Raw genomic sequence first — 20,464 nt, 5'->3', positions numbered from 1 at the left:
AAAAAGTTGTAATATGTACAGTTCCTAGCCCATTCTAAGACCTATATAAGCATTTGCTAATATTATTGTAGAGCAGGTCTGTCTCATTCCAAAAATCCTGAAGGTTATTATTGAAACCAACCATTATTTAATTTTTTGTGCCTTTTTTCCTAGTTAAAAATTTCAACTTTGGAGGGCTTACTAGACAGAATAAGCACATATGAGATAGACTGTTAAAATCAGTGATTTGACCACCCTTCACCTTATATATGATATGGTTTTCAACTGCATTTTTAAAAACCCATTTCATCAAGGATGAAAATGAAAGTCACGTTTGCATGAAGAGGTTTTAAAAATCATATTTGGTGATTTGAAGAGTTTCCTTAAGATAAAATTTACAGAAGTGGAATTCACAAAGTCATGTTTAAAATTCACTGCTGGCCAGGTGTGGTGGCTCACGCCTGTAATCCCAGCACTTTGAGAGGCCAAGATGGGTCTTGAGAGGTCAGGAGGTCAAGACCAGCCTGGCTAACATGGAGAAGATGCAAAAATACAAAAAATTAGCTGGGCATGGTGACGTGTGCCTGTAGTCCCAGCTACTCAGGAGGCTGAGGCAGAAGAAACGCTTGAACCTGGGAGGTTGCAGCGAGCTGATATCGCACCACTGCACTCCAGCCCGGGTGATAGGGCCAGACTCAGTCTCAAAAAATAAATAAATAAATAAATAAATAAATAAATAAATAAATAAATAAATAAATAAAATTAAAATAAAAATAAAACTCACTGTCAAAATTGCAGGAAACAATGGGGGTGTTTGCTCCAAACACAGTGGTGGCGCTGTGCTTCTGTTTCTCCAGGCTCTTCTCATCCCCATCTTCTGTAGTGTCTGCCCCCTAAAGTCAATTAATAGAGTCAATTAGCAGATAAGTCAATAAACACTGCCTAAAAGCAAACCAACCAACCAACAGGCAAGAATCACAAACAAATGGAATTCTAGCTTTTAAAAGATGTTATCGTGCAAACACCCCATTTTTTAAAAAGATGAATAAGTCCCAGGATAGCAAGTGACTTCCCTGAAGTCGCTTAGCTGGAAAGCAGCCGAGCAGGAAGTGGGAGCCAGCCCTCCCACCTCGAGTCCAGGTTTGCCAAACCCTGCGGCTGAAAGAAAGGGGAAAAAAGGAAAAATGTAGAGGATAAATAGGGAGTAAAAGGATGGGATAAGGAAGAGAAAGAGCAGCAGTAGCAGAATACCGTGGGGTCAGAGCAGCAGAAATACAAAAATAGGCTATTGAGAAATGGCTCCTGACCACCCTATTGTTTTAGATTACCCCCTGCCATTCTCTATTCCTTCCTTCCACCTGCCTGCTTTTCCCCGCTGACTTCTTTACTGTGCTTCCATATGTGCTTCCGTATTGCTCTCTAATTTTGTGAGCTAGCCTTCTGACTTCCTCCCCTTCACATCAGTATCTTTATGAATATATGTATGAATATTTTGTTGAACAGTTGCAGTTTCCAAGATATGATTCAAGGAACTTGTGCCTGGGACATGAACAGATGTTACCTGAAACAAGCGTCCTGGAACAGACACATTTGGAAAATGCTAGGTCAGACAGGTGTGTCGACAGTAGTATTTCTTAGAACACTCCTGTGTTAATGGTCTATTCGTTCCACATGAGGTATTGAGCACCCAGGGTGTGTGGCTTTCCCTCAACCTGTGAATATTTGCCATCTTATAGTACCAGGGTTACAGGGACCTCTATGGAGTTGGCAGTGCTGTATCCAACACTCATATATTTTCTCTATACCAATATGATCTGCGCTCTGGCAACCCGGTACTTACAAGAGCACCTTCAAGTTTAAAGATGGCAGCTGCACCATGTGTTTCTGAAGGAGCCATTTTTCTCCTCCAGCGTCTGCGGCGGAAGGTATCTGAACTACGTTGTTTCCAGTGAAATTTCCAGCCAATTAAAGAAGCATATTCCCAGCCCTCTTGGTCTTCCAATTCCTCCATGGCCTAAAACAGAAGTAAACATGTTGATGATGATTATGATGATGATGATGATGATATTCCTTTTATTGATAAAACAGGTTATTTGATCAATCAACAGATACACAGTATTCAAAATCTACTCTGTGCCAGGTGCTGAGCTACAGCCAGAAATACAGAAAAGAAAACACCCAGACAGGACCTCTGCCTTGCAGAGCTGATGGACTGCGGTAGTGCGGAGAGATAACCAGACAATGACAACACAGTTGTGGGCATACCTGATTTGGGGGTGGGTGAAGCAAGTGGATTCTTTCCCAAATTGCTTTCTGTTTTCTCACTTCATTAGTTCATAAAAATGTTGCTATTGTGATATAGTTTGTAAAACATTAGTATCTCCATTTTACATATGTAGGCCAAAAATCAAATGCCCCCTCCCAGGTTTAAATGTCTTGCCTGAGCTAATAGCTGCCATAACTAATAATTAAGTGATAGATCAAAATATGTTATTTCTGTAATAACTAATACATTCACATGGTACTTTTTAGCTTAAAAACTACTGATTTACCAGTGGTATCAGTTTTCAATGTTATATTCTATTCATTCAACAAATATGAGTGCCTACTATGTGACCGGGATCGTGTCAGGGGCTGAGGACGCAGTGAAGAAGAGATAGGGTCTTTGCTTTCACACAGCTGACATTTTCATGGCAGAAATTTGATTTAAATATCTTAAAAGTATGACTGGATTTAATAAATGTAAAATAATATGGAATAATATTTCAGATCTGAGAAATGAGAGCTCCATGTGGGTAATTATTGTTGGGTCTTTTTTTTCACTTTGAATAAATGTGAAATGCAGGTTAAGCATAATTTTGTACCTGACCCTCTAGTAACATAAATAGTAGCAGTGAAAATTTTCACATAGCCAAGAGTAAGGCAGGTTAGGAAACATGATCAAAGTCTCAGAAATACTGTTAGTAGAGCTGGGCCATATCCTGAGCCTTCTAACTAGTGGCTCAGTGTTCTTCCCACTTCAACTTGGTGCCCTCCTGTGGAAGGAGAGGGTTCAAGCACCTTCAGAAACTTCTCACCCCATCAGCCTGGGATAATAAAACAATAAAGAGATATCCATTAAACTAAGGAGTTTCTGCACAGCAAAAGAAACTATCATCAGAGTGAACAGAAAACCTACAGAATGGGAGAAAATGTTTGCAATCTATCCATCTGACAAAGGTCTAATATCCAGAATCCACAAGGAATTTAAGCAAATTTACAAGGAAAAAAAAAAAAAAAAACAAACCTCATTAAAAAGTGGGCAAAGGGCCGGGCGCGGTGGCTCAAGCCTGTAATCCCAGCACTTTGGGAGGCCGAGACGGGCGGATCACGAGGTCAGGAGATCAAGACCATCCTGGCTAACACGGTGAAACCCCGTCTCTACTAAAAAATACAAAAAATACAAAAAATTAGCCGGGCGAGATGGCGGGCGCCTGTAGTCCCAGCTACTCGGGAGGCTGAGGCAGGAGAATGGCGTGAACCAGGGAGGCGGAGCTTGCAGTGAGCTGAGATCCGGCCACTGCACTCCAGCCCGAGCGACAGAGCAAGACTCCGTCTCAAAAAAAAAAAAAAAAAGTGGGCAAAGGACATGAACAGATACGTTTCAAAAGACGACATTTCTGTGGCCAACAAACATATGAAAAAAAGCTCAACATCACTGATCACTAGAGAAATGCAAATCAAAACCACAATGAGATACCATCTCACACTAGTCAGAATAGAGATTAAAAGGTCAAGAAACAACAGATGCTGGTGAGGCTGTGGAGAAATAGGAACGCTTTTACACTGTTGGTGGGAGGGTAAATTAGTTCCACCATTGTGGAAGACAGTGTGACGATTCTTCAAAGACCTAGAACCAGAAATGCCATTTGACCCAGCAATCCCATTACTGGGTATATACCCAGAGGAATATAAATCATTCTATTATAAAGATACATGCACACGTATTTTCACTGCAGCACTCTTCGCAATAGCAAAGACATGGAATCAACCCAAATGTCCATCAATGATGGACTGGATAAAGAAAATGTGGTACATACACACCATGGAATACTATGCAGACATAAAAAGGAATGAGATCATGTCCTTTGCAGGGACATGGATGGAGCTGGAAACCATTATCCTCAGCAAACAGAGGAACAGAAAACCGAACACCACATGTTCTCACTTATAGATGGGAGCTGAACAATGAGAACACATGGACACCGGGAGTGGAACATCACACACTGGGGCCGGGGAGTGGAGGGAGGGAGAGCATCAGGATAGTTAATGCATGCTGGGTTTAATATCTAGGTGATGGGTTGATAGGTGCAGCAAACCACCATGGCACACATTTACCTGTGTAACAAACCTGCATGTCCTACACATGTATCTTGGAACTTAAAAAAAAAAAGACTCATTCATTCATTAGCTCATTTATTTGACTAGATTATTTACTGGGAGCACATTTCTGAGTTAGCAAGGAGGATACAAAGATGACTATGGCTCAATTTTTGCTTCCAGAAGCTCACCATCTAATAAAAATAATGTCATAGTACCTACCAGAGTTACCCATTCTGTGGAATAGAGAGAGTTCCTGTTTGGACTTAGCTTAGCCTGGGTTCCAACACCAGCTTTGTCTCTTACTAAACACTTGGCCTACAGCAAGTCTATTTAAACTCTGTGAGCATTATCTGTAAAATGGGCATAAAATCCAAACCTTACAGACTATAGATGATGCATATATTCAGTACCTAGCATTAGAGAAGGCCACTTCTATACCTGCCACTTATTATTATGAGTGTTACTGTTCTATTTATTACTATTCCATTTAAAGCTTACAATACCCTAATTAAAAGGTATAGATATTATTCCCATTTTGCAGATGAGAAAGAAAGGCAATTCAGGGTTTGAATCTTTACACATCTTGTTCCAAGTCCTGAGCTATTACTGCTACTATACTACGCTACCAAAATAGTTTGTTTCTTTTAACACCTTTGTAGCAGTTCTCAACATTTAGCCTGCCTGGGAATCACCTGGATGGTCTACTGAACTACAGCTGGCTGGGCCCACCCCCAGGATTTCTAAATCAGTAGGTTTGGGGTGGGACATTTCTAACAAATTCCCAGGTGATGATGATATTGCTGGCTGGGGTGGACTCACTTTGAGAACCCTTGAGTGCAGTATTAGGCTCTGGATTTGCAAGTAGTTTCTGCAGAAATGGCTAGTTAGTTGGGACTTTGTGGTCAGGAGGGCAGAGCTCCCCAGTCCAGCTCCCTTCCCTTGCTTCTCTTACCCTTGCAGTGCTTGAAGCAGTCTGTGTTAAATCTTTCTTGCGTTTTCGGACCAGCCTTCGCCGTCTATGAGTGTGGTACATTTTCTCTGCTGCAACCCAGGATTTGGGCTTATGATCAGGAGGAATGGTGATTCCATATTCCCAGCCTGGAACACAGTTTGTGAATAGTTACCCAAAAGAGATGCATTTGCCAGATCACTAAATAAACCTCCAGGAAACATTCGGTCACTCTCCCTGCCCCCAAATGTTCTGTACTATTGTGACCAAATGCGTGGCTGTTTTCACTTTGCTGGGATATTCAGCCAAACAGAATACAGCCTCATTCCCATTCAGCTCCTCAAAATGCTTCCTTGGTGACCATGTTCTCCCCCACTTTTAGGCTTCCAGTCATTCACGGTAATTGAGTGCACTTAAGAATAAAGCACAGTTCAAGAGGCAGGAAGAAACACCAGGTATGCGTGTGGACTGTGCAGTTGCACAGCCTGGGTTCAAATCCTAGCATCGCCACACGTTGGCTGTTAACTAAATAAGTTTCCAGCAAGTTGGTAAACCCGCCTATGGCCCAATTTCTCCACTGTAAAGATAAAACACACCTTTTGATAGGGTTACAGTATTTTAACACTATCAAAATAACATATGCAAAGCTTTAGGGCCATACTTAGCCCACAGTTATTGCCCAGTCAAATGCTAACGATTATTCTAAGATCTGGTGTGTGCACTGGGATCAGCGAAGAGCTTGTAATCGATTTGAAATCTTCTGGGTCAATGCCAGTTCTATGCACCATGCATAAAGAAAGCAATGAATCAGATTTTCTCTTTTGATAATTCCAAATGCTATTGTTCACTTAACTTTAATTATAGTTCAGAAAAAGACACACACCAGAAGCTGTATCAATAGTCTGCATCATTGCTGCATAGGACAACTTTAAGGGTAGTTTACAGTTCTCTTTTCTGAGTCGGGGGGCCCTGAATGTGATGTTCCCAGGGAGGTTATGGGGTGTGGTTAGAATAGAGAAAATCTTGACTCCAGCTCCCTCCCAAATTCTCATCCTGGATCCCCAAGCATCTCAAAACCCAGCCAGTTGGTCCCATCACCTGATGTTTTTCACCCCTGCCCACTTAGCACTTGTCCATACACTTGCCTGTCCCTTGGATTCTACATTTGATTAGTCACAGATGGTGCCACATGACCCAGATGCCACAGACCAGCGGTCCCCAACCTTTCTTGCACCAAGGACCAGTTCCCTGGGAGACAATTTTTCTATGGACAGGGTTGTGGGGTAGGGGAGGATGGCTAGATTCCCACAAGGAGCACGCAACCTAGACCCCTGTCACATGCAGTTCACAATAGAGTTCGCACTCTTAGGAGAATCTAATGCTGCCACATATCTGACAGGAGGCGGAGCTCAGATGGTAAGGCTCCCTTGCCTGCCACTCACCTCCTGCTGTGCGGCCCTTTTCCTAACAGGCCATGAACTGGTACCGGTCTGTGGCCTGGGGAACTGGGGACTCCTGCCGTAGACCAAAGTGAGGCCCCTCTCTCCCAAGGAACCTTTACCCTGATTAACCAAGGCCCTGCTGCAGAGCCCTGATCAGGTCACAGATGTACAATTTTACCTTTCTCATCCACCGCTCTATTTATGTCATAAGACCATGCATCATCTTCCCATTCCCAACCTAGAGGACAAGTCAACTCGCTGGGCGATGCTGCTTTGTCGCCGTTCTTACAAAACAAAAATAAAAACAAAGAAGAGAGGTAAGCCATAATGTCAGTAAGATGCAAAGGGTCCGATATAGTTCCTCACTTAGCTATGGCATTCACACCTTTACTCAGATACCATCTTAGAGATCCATTTCACTCAGAAAAATCTCTAATCTTTATTTATTCACAATTGCTAAATAATAATTAGTTTAAACTACCTTTTGTTTTTACTATTAGGGAATAGTATTAGGTTCAATCACGTGAAATTGCTGTTTTTGTAGGTTAAAGTGGTTGAATCTCAGCAATTTCTTATGGTTCAACTTAATATTATGAAATAGTGCAACTCTCTTTATGAGGGGTTACATGGGAAAGAACCCATCAGAGAATGGGCAAAACATTAAAGACACATGGTTGTTTGTTTGTTTGTTTTGAGATGGAGTCTCGCTCTGTCGCCCAGGCTGGAGTGCAGTGGCGCGATTTCGGCTCACTGCAAGCTCTGCCTCCCAGGTTCACACCATTCTCCTGCCTCGACCTCCCGAGGAGCTGGAACTACAGGCGCTCGCCACTATGCCCAGCTAATTTTTTGTATTTTTAGTGGAGATGGGGTTTCACCATGTTAGCCAGGATGGTCTCGATCTCCTGACCTCACAATCCGCCCTTCTAGGCCTCCCAAAGTGCTGGGATTACAGGCATGAGCCACCGCGCCCGGCCCTGTTTTTTTTTTTTTTTTTTTTTTTTTTTTTTTTTTTTTTGAGACAGAGTTTTTCTCTGTTACACAAGCTGGAGTGCAGTGGTGCGATCTCAAGTCACTGCAACCTCCCTTCCCAGGTTCAAGCGATTCTCCCACCTCAGCCTCCCAAGTAGCCGGGATTACAGGCACCTGCCACCACACCTGGCTACTTTTTGTATTTTTAGTATAGGTGGGGTTTCATTATGTTGGCCAGGCTGGTCTCAAACTCCTGACTTTCAGTGATCCACCCACCTCAGCCTCCCAAAGTGCTGGGATTACAGATGTGACCCACCACACCTGGCAGACACATGTTTTCGAGTACAGAGAAATGCTACTGGAGGTTCATAATGTTAATCATACACAACTGAGCAAAATTTATGTAAAATATTGACAAGTTTGCATAAAACTGAAGAGAATTATGAAAAGAAAGTTCCTAAGCAAAGGAAAAAAAGGTGGCCCATCAACATTTTGAAAAAATACTCAGCTTCACTTTAAGATAGTGAAAATTGAAATAACAACAGGATACCACTTATAACATGTGGCAAATGTTATAAAGTGGGATGGATGGTGAATGTTTAGGCAAACAGGCTTCTCATATTTTTGTTGAAAATATGAATTTATAAAACCTTTTTGAAGGCTATAAAATTTTAGCAAAATTTTATATGCATTGAAACCTAGACCAAATGCAAGGATCTTCCCTACAGATAAACTTTCATAAACATACAAAAATGTATGTTTAAGGATGTTCACTGTTACATTGCTTATAAAAACCAACAACTCAAAACCAAAAGCACCTAAATGCCCAGAAAGAGGGAATTAAATGAATTAGAGTAGGTACATATAATAAAACATTCTGCAGCCATTTTTTAAAAGGTCATGGATCTATATGCATTGATATAAAAAATGTCCAAGATACATTATTCTGTGAAAAATACAAGCTATGAAACTGTGTGTACAACACAATTCTATTTAGGCAGGGAAAGAGGACGTTATATACTTGCTTATGAACAGAAAACAGACATCAGTGGTTATCTTCGGGGAGTGGAATATGGATTGGGGAGAAGAATTACTTTTGATTTCCTTTAACGCTACTTGGATTTTCTAAAGACAGAAACATTTCATTTGTTACAATATTAAAAACTAGGCCAAGCTTGGTGTCTCATGCCTGTAATCCCAGCACTTTGTGAAGCCGAGGCTGGAGGATTGCTTGAAGCCAGGAATTCAAGACCTGCATGGGCAACCTAATAAGAAGCCATTTCTACAAAAAAATAAAAAATTATTCTGGCATGGTGGCATGTCCCTATAGTCCCAGCTACCGGGGAGGCTGAGGCAGGACTGCTTGAGCCCACGAATTTGAGGTTAGAGTGAGCTATGATCGCACCACTACGCTCAGCCTGGGAAAAAGAGCCCATCTCAAAAAACCCTCAAACAACAACAAAACCCTAGTTAGATAATAATAAAAATTTACCTAAAAACTTTGCACAGTCCAAACTATATCATGTTTCAACATCTAGTTAAATAGGCCTCATTTCTATTCTAAAGAAAATACTTATTGTGGCACTTATGTGGCTTAAGCTATATAAGTGGAAGACTCTTCAGAACGTAAGATGGAGCAGAGGAGAGGGTAAAGCCCAAGCCAGGTGGCTGCTGGGCTCCCCGCAGATCGCGATCAGAGGTGACAGGTGAGAGTTTCTCTCCAGAGCAGGCCACTCACCGCATCCGTGTAGGTGTCCTCGGCTGGCTTCCAATCTCCCCCGGGGTAGCGGCTCTCGTTCTGATAGACTTCATCAGTGAACTCTGTGTGACCTGCATCTGCTTCAGTCAGCAAGCTGCGGGGCGGGGAGGGCTCGAGTTACCCAAGGAGACCGGGTAACTGGCAGCCTCAGCGATTGCCAACACTCAGGAAGCATCTACACCCTGGGAGTGGTACCACTTCCCTCTTCACTTTACCCCTGTTGGTTCTGACTCCAAATTCCTCTTTGTACTAATCGCTTTTGACATTTCTTTGAAGAAAGGGCCTGCTGGAACAATGTGACCTAAATCATAGAGAACTCCTCAAATTAGCAAGGCTGCTCCTTCTCAGTAACAAGGATGGGGTCTGGGAAAACAGTATTGTGGGCAGCTTCTTACAGAGACCACAGACAGAGCCTTCCATGTTTCTGTTTCAGTTCGGGGCTGCTCAGCTTTTTCTCAATGAAACTCTTGGCTAACAGTTCAAAAGAAAAGGGAGCTGTCCCCGCTATTTTTTAAAACAGAGTGGAGACAGTCTCATGAAGCCAAATGTGGCTTGCTAACACAAACTGAAGGGAGGAGTTTAAGTTTTCTGGAGAGTTCCTAGGTAGACAGCCAAACCAGGTCATTTAAGAGTCCAAACTCCATTTGGGCATTTGGGAAATCCATACTGACTCTCTGCCATGTTAATTTTCCTCTTGGATTTGGAATTCTTTGGACAACCCACAGAGGAAAGTTACAGAGGTTCCAACTTTGACTCAAGTCTTCTGCCAGGTAACCTACTCAAATGAGGGGTTTTTCCTTTATTGTTTCTGCATCTTTTCTCTGCTGTATTCTCCCCTAGAATCCAGCACAGGAAAGGAATCAAAAAACAAATAGTCCCAATCATTTATATAAATTGGGCATCACTTCTCCGGGCCTCAAAAAAGGAGAGTAAAAGCCCTGGCTGCTGCCTCTAGGATTCCATCCAGCCCTGACATGCTTTGACCTTCTGCTTTTTCTGTCACAATTTCCCTATCCTTTCCCTGTCCTCACTAACCTTCCTTCCTTCCAGCCAATTCAAACCCCATTTTCCCTCCCCTCACTAATCTCCCCCAACTCCACCCAGAGCAAACTGCCTGAATCGAAAGCAATCACAAGCAAGCAAGCATGTTTGAGTCTTAAGAGAGCAGTATTTTCGCTTCCCTGCCTCCCTCCCTAATGCCTATGCAATCACAGGAAATGAACAACAGAGAGACCAAACTCTAGTTGGAGGCCTTTAAAATTCAACTTCACAAGCTTCTTCCCTCCCAACTCAAAGATGCTGTCATAAGATGGCAAGAAGAGGGAATGCTGGTTCTAATGTTGTTGGCAACATTTAGAAAACAGGCTACAGTGTCCCCCAGACTCCAAGGGAACCATCTTTACCACCTTCTACTGTCTATTTTTTTTTTAAATAATAGCTTTTGAGATGTAGTTCACATATATGGAACTCATCCACTTACAGTGTACCTCCTACTGCTTCTTGCAGACGTTCTGGCATAATAGTTGAGTACTGGTTTTGGTGCCCATGCTAGACTTGGATTCTAGCCCCAACTGTATCATTGACAAGCTATGTGCCTTTGGACAAGTTATTTAATCTTTCTAGATCTCAGTTTCCTCATTTGTGAAGTGGAGATACTACTACTACTTGTTGGGAGATAATTCTCTGCGAGTCTCTTGTGTTTCTGCGCATCTTGCGAGCTCAGGCACCGACTACCTTTGTTATGGGCTATCTTCTCAAAGATGTTTATATGGGGAACACTAAGATAGTGTCTCTCTGCACAGCAAAGGGCCAGCCTGCTTACTGCCCATTATAAAAAATTCAAGTCCCCTAAGCTTAGAGTTCTCTCATAGAACTCAATCCACTGTGTGTACAAGTGTCATCTGGCCCTCTTCATGTTACTCTGTGGGAAATGGGGCATGAAGAAGTCAAGCAAATATCGATACTCTGGCATTACTATTGCTGTGGGCAATAAAGTTCTTTTATTCTAACCCAGGAGTCATGTGCCGGCATCTGTGAAACTGTCACGGGAGACCTTGCTTGCTTGCAAGCAGCATCAAATCTCAGATCCTTCTTGCCACTGCCTCCCTTGTAGGGCTGTAGTAAAGATTAAATAAGATGATGCCAGTGCCCAGCATACTGCCTGACACAGTCAAGCATAATAAGTTCTCAAAATGTTAGTTACCAGGTGCTTTTTATATTTGCCTGTCTTATGGCGGAACATCTTTCAACTTTCTATAAATTTCAATGGACTTAGTTTTGCTCAGTGGGTGTTACACAAATATTATCAAGAATGATGATGGAGATATAATATATTTAGCAATTTCTAGAGAAAGATCTCATTGCTATCCTTTTTACTCAGAAAATGGACAACTTACCTTCTTTCAGGATCAACTATCCACTCTCCTTCCCATTCCCAGCCTTTTGGAGGCAGAAAAAATTCCCTCTTGAGTTTTATTTTTCCTGTGACATCAGAAAACTTATGACGTCCTACTAATCCAGAAGTGCCCCATTTTCCAAACATGAGAGCTTGATTTTCATACTATTAAAAAAGACATAAAATTGGAGAAATGCCATCAGAGAGCAAAAAATAAAGCTAGCACATACATTTTCAAGTTAATCAAGGACTTAGGCTAGACAACCACAGAAAACAGAATAAAGCTTTACGCTCAGAAGGTATGGACCTAATTGAGCTGTTACTGATGATGCAACTTTGGATAAATCATTCACCTTTCTAAGACTCAGTGCTCTCATCTGAAAGCTGAGGATAACGCTACCTCTCCTACAGAGTCATTCGGAGTTTAAACGTGCAAATGATTGTGAACGTACTTTTTAAATAGCAATACAGCATCCTAATTGTTTCTATTATAATTTTGAATGGCTCAAGATAGTTCTGTGAACCGTATCTTTTAAATACCTATGAAAGTCCTCAGCTTATGAGTGAGCAGATTTTATAAAATTTATTTGTAAGTCTACTGCTGAGAACTTGGGGCACATTTCCCTGTAGAAACAATATACAATTAATGTTGCCCTTTCCCAAGCAGTCCACCAAAAAACCCATCTGAAACATGAAGGTCCTTTAGTACCCAGCCCTTATTGGACCTCAAAGTTATGAGCCTTAATTCCATCTGGAGTGTGGCAAGGAGACCAAGGCCTCTCTGGGAAGCAGGCTGAATGGCAATGGCAGACTCTGGCTTCTAAGGCATTGCTTTCCAAGTTAGAATCTATAAATGTATGATGGTCTGCTCTTCATCATGGCAACCATGGAGAGGGTAGAGATTTGCCAGTGTGGTGGGTGTCCCTGTTTGGATCCAAACTAGAATTTCCAATCGTCTGCTGATGAATCCACTGAGAGGATTTGCATAAGCCATAGGAAAGTTTTTGGCTGAAGGAGAAAGGAGGAGATTTGAGTGGGGGCCTGATTAGAAAATTGGAATCAAGAGGACACAGTAGTGCCTATCTCAGATACTGGCTCTCAGCCTGGAGGGGAGATGCGCTTCAGGCAGAAAGTAAAGGAACTATTATCCTAAGGGACCTTAGGGCTTGGGGTCACATGACATGGACACAGAATGGAGAGCAAGACCTTCCTGCTGTTCTGCTTGGAAGCCAGCATAGCTTTAGTAAAATCCAGGCAAAGACTTTGGCATGGACAAGAGGGTATCAGCAGCAGTGGAGATGGGAGCCTCAAGTGGCTTTGAGGGCTGTGGCTTTAGTCAGCAGGACTAGGGCAGGACAGTAAGAAAAAAGTACTCATGAGCAAGCACATGTGAAGCACCTCAAAGACTCCCAGAAATCTCGGGAGGAGATTTTGTAGAAAATTAAGTGCTAGTATTAGCACATGAAGGCAAGAGCCAATAAAATTTCCATTATTATTATTATTAATGTGCCTCTGCTTGTACTCACAGGTGAGTCACACAGAACAACAGAAATGGGTGATCATCTCTCTACATGAGTTGAAACTCAGGCTTCACTCTATGCAGGGAAGGATCCGAAAATGGGAAAGAGTGGAAGGAAGGCTTGGGCTGGTCGATCATTGCTCAGGGCTGCTTTCTCCAGGTTTAGACCCAGCCACAGAGCTGGAGGGCAGGTGGATGCCAAGAAATCCTACAGGAAGGCAGGAATGAGCCTCTCCTTATATATGCCATGAAGCCCCTACTCTACACGATCCAGCTGGCTGGACATCAACATCCTCCACTCAGGGCCTCCCTCGTGGCCTCCAGCACACCCTCTATCTTCACTAGCACTTCCAAGCCTGAGTGCGAGGGCTTGTTTGTGTGTTTCTCACACATTCCACTGTTTCTTAAAGTGGTCCCCACTGTCGCCCCATGTTGGAATCACCACTGGTGCTAATCCCTAACCTAAGCTACAGAATCAGAATCCCCAGGGTGCCCCTGGAGTCTGCATGCTTAACAAGATACCCAGTTTTGCAATCATTGCAATAGACTGTGAGATCCTTGAGGACAAGTCTTGGCTTCTTCATCATTTTCAGCACCTGGCTACCTGGCTCAGTGCCTGGCACGAAGCCACCACTCCCTAAAAGCTTCGATGGACAGATGGATGGATGGAGGAATGAATGATTGGGTGGACAGTAGGATAAATTGTCATCATTTATTTATTCGTTCAATAAACATGTAGTGGGACCTATTATGTGCCAGGAACTGTTGAATTAATAAAAAGTAAAAATAAAAGATGGTCATGGGTTGTCTTGCCTAGCAAGCAGATCAGAGCCACAGTCCTGAACCAGCTGCCAGGCATAGCAGTGGGTAGCAGGAACAGATTTCTAGATTAGCTAAAATGATGACAGTCTTCTCCTCATTGATTTGAGCATGAAGGCCTATGTGTAGAGCGGTGTTCATCTGAAAATTATCAGAAGAGACCCACCAAATACATCTAGTAAATTTAAGTCAATAAGCACTTGAGTTAAAAATAGTATAAAAAAATCAAAATAATTCTACTTTTAGCTGTAAATGTTTGTGAACATTGTTTTCATTGGTTTAATTGTAATGAGACTTTTCATTAACTAGGTGGATTTTAAGCTCAGTGAAGGTTTTACAAATGATCTCTGTTGTTTTTGAGGTATTCAGGCAGCTTTTTTTTGCCCCTGGACAAGCCTATCTGAGGCTTCCCTTAAGAGTGAAATGGGTTTTCAGGGGTTTTAAGACCCTCTACCCCAAGTAAGCTTATCAAGATGTGAACATCTCAAGAGTCCCCTCTCCTGGGTTGGTGTGTGTGTGTGTGTGTGTGTGTGTGTGTACTCTACTTAGTGTTCCAGCATCAGGCACCAATAAGATTATTACAGAGTTCTAGTTTTGAAAGCTAGAAAGGCACCCATTTTCAGTACTGCTGGGAGCATTGCGGTGGAAGTCATCTAAGTCATCTCTTGGAATTATCACACAAAAGTGTTCATCACCATGGTGTGTTCCGATGTTGACAATAAAATCTCAAGAGCATCTTCTCTTATCCCCTTAGTTTAAGATCCCTTGGATGGGATTTTAGGGGATGGTAAGGAGGGCTGTGGTCGTTTTTGGTATGTAAATGTTTTCCATAAAGGTGAAAAGTAAAAGTATCCCTCCCCCGACCAAAGAAGAAAAGATAGTGAATTATTAAAGGTACCATTTCAGCAAAGACGGTGAAAGTTCCTTCTGCGAAGCTGTTAAACTTCTTCTCCACAGCACTTAAGCCTAGCCAGATGTTCACCCGCAGCTCCACAGGCACCTTTGGCCCGTTGTTTTTCTCCTGTGGATACTGTGAGATGAACAATAGCATGTGATGTTACATTAGGCACAGCACGGACTGTGACATTATGTTAAAGCCAAAAGCAGAGCGAACATCTAATCATTGCTCTCACCAGTCTAATTTTATGTTTGCTTCAGTTAAAACATTTCCAGATGACCCTACAGCAAAGATTAAAATCACAATTAAAGCAGCAGATCTCACAGTGTGATCCATAAATTCCTACTGGTCTCTGAGACATTTTCAGGAGGTCAAAACAATTTTTCTAATAACACTAACATGGTATTTATCTTCTTTATTGTATTGGCACTTGCACGGGTGGTGCAGAAACAACAGTGGAAAAAACTCCTGCACTGTAGCAGGAATCAAGGCAGGATTGCCAAACTGGACCTAGTGGTAACAGTAAAAGTAATAGTAATAATAACTGCAATCTCAGTAAAGAAACAAAAGTCCTGTTTCACTAAAGAATTATCTTTTCCTTCTTTTCCCCTGTGCAAAAACATAAAAATAAAAGGATTCTGTTGATCAAGCAGTAAAGATTACTAATTTTTTTTTTGAGACAGAGTCTCACTCTGTTGCTGGAGTACAGTGGCTCAATCTCGGCTCACTGTACCCTTGACCTCCCGGGCTCAAGCAATCCTCCCACCCCAGCTGTCAGAATAGCTGGGATTACAGATGCATGCCACCATGCCTGGCTAATTTTTGTATTTTTTGTAGAGACAGGGGGTCTTGCCATGTTGCCCAGTCGGGTTTTGAACTCCTGAACTCAAATGATCCGCCACGTCAGCCTCCCAAAGTGCTGGGATGACAAGCGTGCACCACTGTGCCCAGACAAGATTACCAATCTTATTAAATCTCAACCCTTGAATACATGTCTTGTTAATACTTTGTGCGATGACATGGGAAGTAGACGTGACGCACTTCTGCTGCGTATTGGCATATGATGGTTCTCTTGAGAAAAAGCTCTTGTGCAGTTTTTTGAGTTGTAAGTTGAACTAGATTTTTGAAAAATGAAATATCACTTTTACTTAAAACTGCAATTGACAGGTAAACGTGCTTATTCCAATTTGAGTATGGGGCAGGCATTTTTTTTTGTTTTTAACATAAACAAAGCAAGCCTCTCACTCCAAGGAAAAGAACTCTTTATTTGTTGGTGATGACAAAATTCAAGCTTTCAAGCAAAATAATAGAGTGTTGGAAAACTTGAATCTGTAACGGTAAGTTTGATAGGTTCCCAACACACAAAGACTTTCTGATAAGTGATATTAACAAATGTGATTTTAAAGTGTGATTTTTTTCAATATTGTTTGATAAAATGTGTCATAACTCAGTGATCTACATAACTCCATGAATTTTCCAAATGATTGTACATTATGTTACAAAATCACGCATGAATAAAAGAGTCATTCAAAGTCCAAGAAAGACCAAGGATTTTAATGTAGCTGGTATGAAAAATTCATTGATATGGTTTCAGGTTTCACATTGCAATTAACCTTTTTAAAAGCTACCACTTGAGTTTGGTGTTATATCAAAGATGAATATTCATAATTATCTGAAAAGGTTATTACAATACTCCTCCCTTTTCCAACTACATATCTATGTGAGGCCAGATCCTCTTCATATACTTCAACCAAATAACTAATTCCATCAGCTTAAATGCACAAGAAGATGCGAGAATCCAGTTATGTTTCTGTTTAGCAAGACATTAAAGAAGTTTGCAAAAATGTAAAATAGTCTCACTCTGCTTTCTGATTTACTACACAAAATGTATTTTGTAAAAATACATAGTTTATGTTAACAATTATGTTAACATTTTAAATACATAATTGATGTAATTTATGTTAGTAATGGGTTTGTTATTATTATGGTTAAATCAATAAATATTTTTAAAATTTATCAGTTTTGATTTCTATTACAGTAAATATTGATAGGTATAACCCACATAAATCAAAGCTCTCTGGGGTCTTCAATCTTCTTTTTCTAAAGTATAAAGGGATCTCAAGACCAAAAAAACTCACGAGTTAAATAGCTCCCTAAACTGTGTAATGAGTATTAACAAAATCAATAAATATATAAAACATTCTCTTAAAAGCATTTTGCTGTTTATCCACTAACTTCTAAAACCTAACACAGAGAAGGTGCCTTTGTCTCCTCTCCCATCCCCTGTGAAGTTTTATTTATTAATCAGTTTGCTTCCACCCACTGCTGAGGTCAATTATAATTGTGGTTCTATCTTAAGTAAAATTTATTCTACCAAGAGACACTTGAAAGAAGATAATCACTCTGATTCTATTTACACCCTCCTGATTAAAGAGCAATGAGTAAATTTATTAAAAGTTAGCAGAATCTCCTTGTTTGAAGAGAACACTCTCCCGACTCTGCCTTTTCTCTTCTTAATTGTTATTTCTGTGTCCCAAATCCAAAGAACTCCAGTTGGGGTTGGCCAGAGAGATGTCAAAACATATTAATGGGAATTATTCTGATTTCTTTGTTTCCAGCCCTAGGTTCACCTTTGATTCCCCATATGCACACACAGAGTTCTTAATACGGGACCCTAGAATGGGCTTATGGGCTGTATAAAGCTCCTAAATTCTATGCAAAATATTAGCTGCATATGCAGTGTGCATTTCCCTGGGGGAGATGGCCTGTGGTTTTTGTCAGGCACTTAAGAGGGTCTATAACTCTAAAAATATTCAGAATATCTTCCCTAAAGTTACGATTGTCAAAAATGTTCACTTTGATTGGTTCATCAAACTGAAATTGATTCAATCTATTGCTCATTTGGTTAGAGCAACAGATTCCATGGACCAGCTCTACCGCTTTCTCTTTCTTTCCCCAACATTCACTAGAATGAAAGGAAGAAAGGCACTGCCTTGCATGAGACATTAGAAGTGAAATATTCATGCCAGAAAGCAAAGCATTCACAATGCCATGTTTATATTAACGTCACAAAGACATCTAAGGAGGTGTCCTTGACTGAAAGCCAGCCAACCTCAGATCACACTCTCAGAATCATCACCCCAGAGGGAGGGACCAGAATGGGCTGGAATTGATCCCAAACAGCCTCACCGTTCAATGATTAACAAATGACATAAAGCAGCCCCTTCTCAGGAATACAGCTTTTGCATTTAGTGTGTTTCACGTGACACAGGGAAGACATGTACCTTCAGAAAGATGGTTTGGGTTTTCCCACAGTATTTTCCAGATGCATTCTCACCACTGGTGGAGTATAAGACCTGATGTGCGGGAATTCGTGCATAGGCCAGTCTCTTCTCTCCCCGGATCATCCAGATGATGATGTCAGGCATGCTGTTCTGTGGCTGGTCATGAGGATTGGATGGAAGAGGAAGCACAGTCATGGTTAGTCTAAATGGAGAGGGACTGAAGACCCTGCAGGCTGGACCCTCAGGGACTCATTTAGCAAAGAAATGCTGTGGTTAGGGCTCTCTCAAATTCCTGAGCTCCCATCTTCTAGGACCACACTGTGAGTTTGCAGGGCCGGGAGGCAGGCCAAAGGGAAGGGTGAGAAGCAGAGGCACAGCTTCACCTAGCAAAAGCCCCTCCTACTCTTCTCTGGGAGGTATCTTAGAAAATATTCCATCTTATCTCAAGCATCATTTGAAGAAAGCTACCAGCGGCAGTCAAAGGGTTATAATTGCATATATTTTACAGGACACAGGGTCTCTGGTTCACCATCTAATATTTGCCAAATCTGAAATATTAATTTTGTTTTCAAATCTCTTTTTTTCTGATTGTAAAGGAGATAATCCAGCTTCCAGGGCTGGATATTCAAATGTCCCTATTGGCACAGAGTGGTATAAAAAATTGCTTCTCCTAAGTCCACTATAAAACCCTGTGAAAGTACCAAAGCATACAAAGTAGAAAATTAAATTACCTATAATCCTGTGTGCTTTTTCAAGTGTATTTCTACCAACAAATATATGACTACCTACCTAACCCTCTGATTTCTGAGACAGGAAGAGAATTTAAAGAGTGTGTATATATATATATATATATATATATATACACACACACACACACACACACATATATACACATATATATACTTTAAGTTCTAGGGTACATGTGCACAACGTGCAGGTTTGTTACATAGGTATACATGTGCCGTGTTGGTTTGCTGTACCCAGCAACTCGTCATTTACATTAGGTATTTCTCTTAATGCTATCCCTCCCCCAGTCTCCCACCCCCCAACAGGCCCCAGTGTGTGATGTTCCTCGCCCTATGTCCAAATGTTCTCATTGTTCAATTCCCACCTATGAGTGAGAACATGCAGTATTTGGTTTTCTGTCCTTGTAATAGTTTGCTGAGAATGATGGTTTCCAGCTTCATCCACATCCCTACAAAGGACATGAACTCATCCTTTTAATGGCTGTATAGTATTCCATGGTATGTATGTGCCACATTTTCTTAATCCAGTCTATCATTGATGGACATTTTTACACCCACCATCTTTTTAAAATCTTCACACAACAAAGCTAACTAGTAAGCGCTATGTTTATCTCCATTTTACAGATGGGGAAACTGAGGCTCGGAGAGGTTGAATAACTTGCCCAATGTTATACATGGTAGAAGCAAGGTTCAAATTCAGGTCTTCCCAACCCCAGCCAAAGCTGACATTTTAATCCTCTGAACTACAAAGATCATTCAAAATATTCTCCAACAGTACCATGAAAATGCTAATGATTTGTCCACTTTTGAAGACATTTCCAAGATCACCAACTCAAAATTATTCCCCTGCTCTGATTTCAATCACATTCATCACTAGCATCCTCAGCCCAGTTACTCACTGATTTTTACAATCTGTCAGATCTGCTCAATATCCAAGATAATGTAGTAGATTCTCTTTCCACCACCCTATTCTTGGTGCCATTTCGCAGAGCCCTTCTCCCATATCAGGTGACGTTCGTGTAGTTTAAAAGTCCTACCTCTTCAGTCAGCTGCATTAATTTATCAAGCCAGTCCTCAATTTCTGCCAGTGTGGACTTCACGTCTGTGGCTTCCGACCTCATCCTCACAGCCGCCTCATGTATCTGGGAGAGAAATCTGAATCGCAGCTTTCGGATCTGAGTATCGAGAACTGTGACGTTGGCTTTTCCTTCTGTGAGAGGCAACGTGTATCTAGAAAAAGGAAGAAAAAAAGAAAGAGAGGATTTGAAGAATAACCTAATTTTAGGCTTCAGAACGGTCAAATACATTTATGTTTGATTTCCATCTTGCAAACCACATCGACC

At 41.4% G+C, this 20,464-nt stretch overlaps 1 protein-coding gene across 2 annotated transcripts in view; it reads right to left on the bottom strand.

Moving 5' to 3' along the window:
* Positions 1 to 20,464, bottom strand: part of MYOF (myoferlin) — a 178,190-nt gene that overhangs the window by 49,443 nt on the left and 108,283 nt on the right. For both annotated transcript variants that reach the window (XM_010379839.2, XM_010379846.2), the window contains 9 exons: positions 20,159 to 20,351; positions 18,376 to 18,531; positions 15,092 to 15,223; positions 11,857 to 12,020; positions 9,440 to 9,554; positions 6,911 to 7,016; positions 5,294 to 5,439; positions 1,820 to 1,993; positions 764 to 872 (listed from right to left, as the gene is read on the bottom strand). In XM_010379839.2, coding sequence (XP_010378141.2) covers positions 764 to 872; positions 1,820 to 1,993; positions 5,294 to 5,439; positions 6,911 to 7,016; positions 9,440 to 9,554; positions 11,857 to 12,020; positions 15,092 to 15,223; positions 18,376 to 18,531; positions 20,159 to 20,351 — 1,295 coding nt within the window. The remainder of the gene's footprint in view (positions 1 to 763; positions 873 to 1,819; positions 1,994 to 5,293; positions 5,440 to 6,910; positions 7,017 to 9,439; positions 9,555 to 11,856; positions 12,021 to 15,091; positions 15,224 to 18,375; positions 18,532 to 20,158; positions 20,352 to 20,464) is intronic.

Source organism: Rhinopithecus roxellana, chromosome 11 (assembly GCF_007565055.1).
Source record: "Rhinopithecus roxellana isolate Shanxi Qingling chromosome 11, ASM756505v1, whole genome shotgun sequence".
Classification (NCBI taxonomy): domain Eukaryota; kingdom Metazoa; phylum Chordata; class Mammalia; order Primates; family Cercopithecidae; genus Rhinopithecus; species Rhinopithecus roxellana.
Note: the sequence above shows the minus strand (reverse complement) of the source record. Positions and strands in the feature narration are given on the sequence as shown.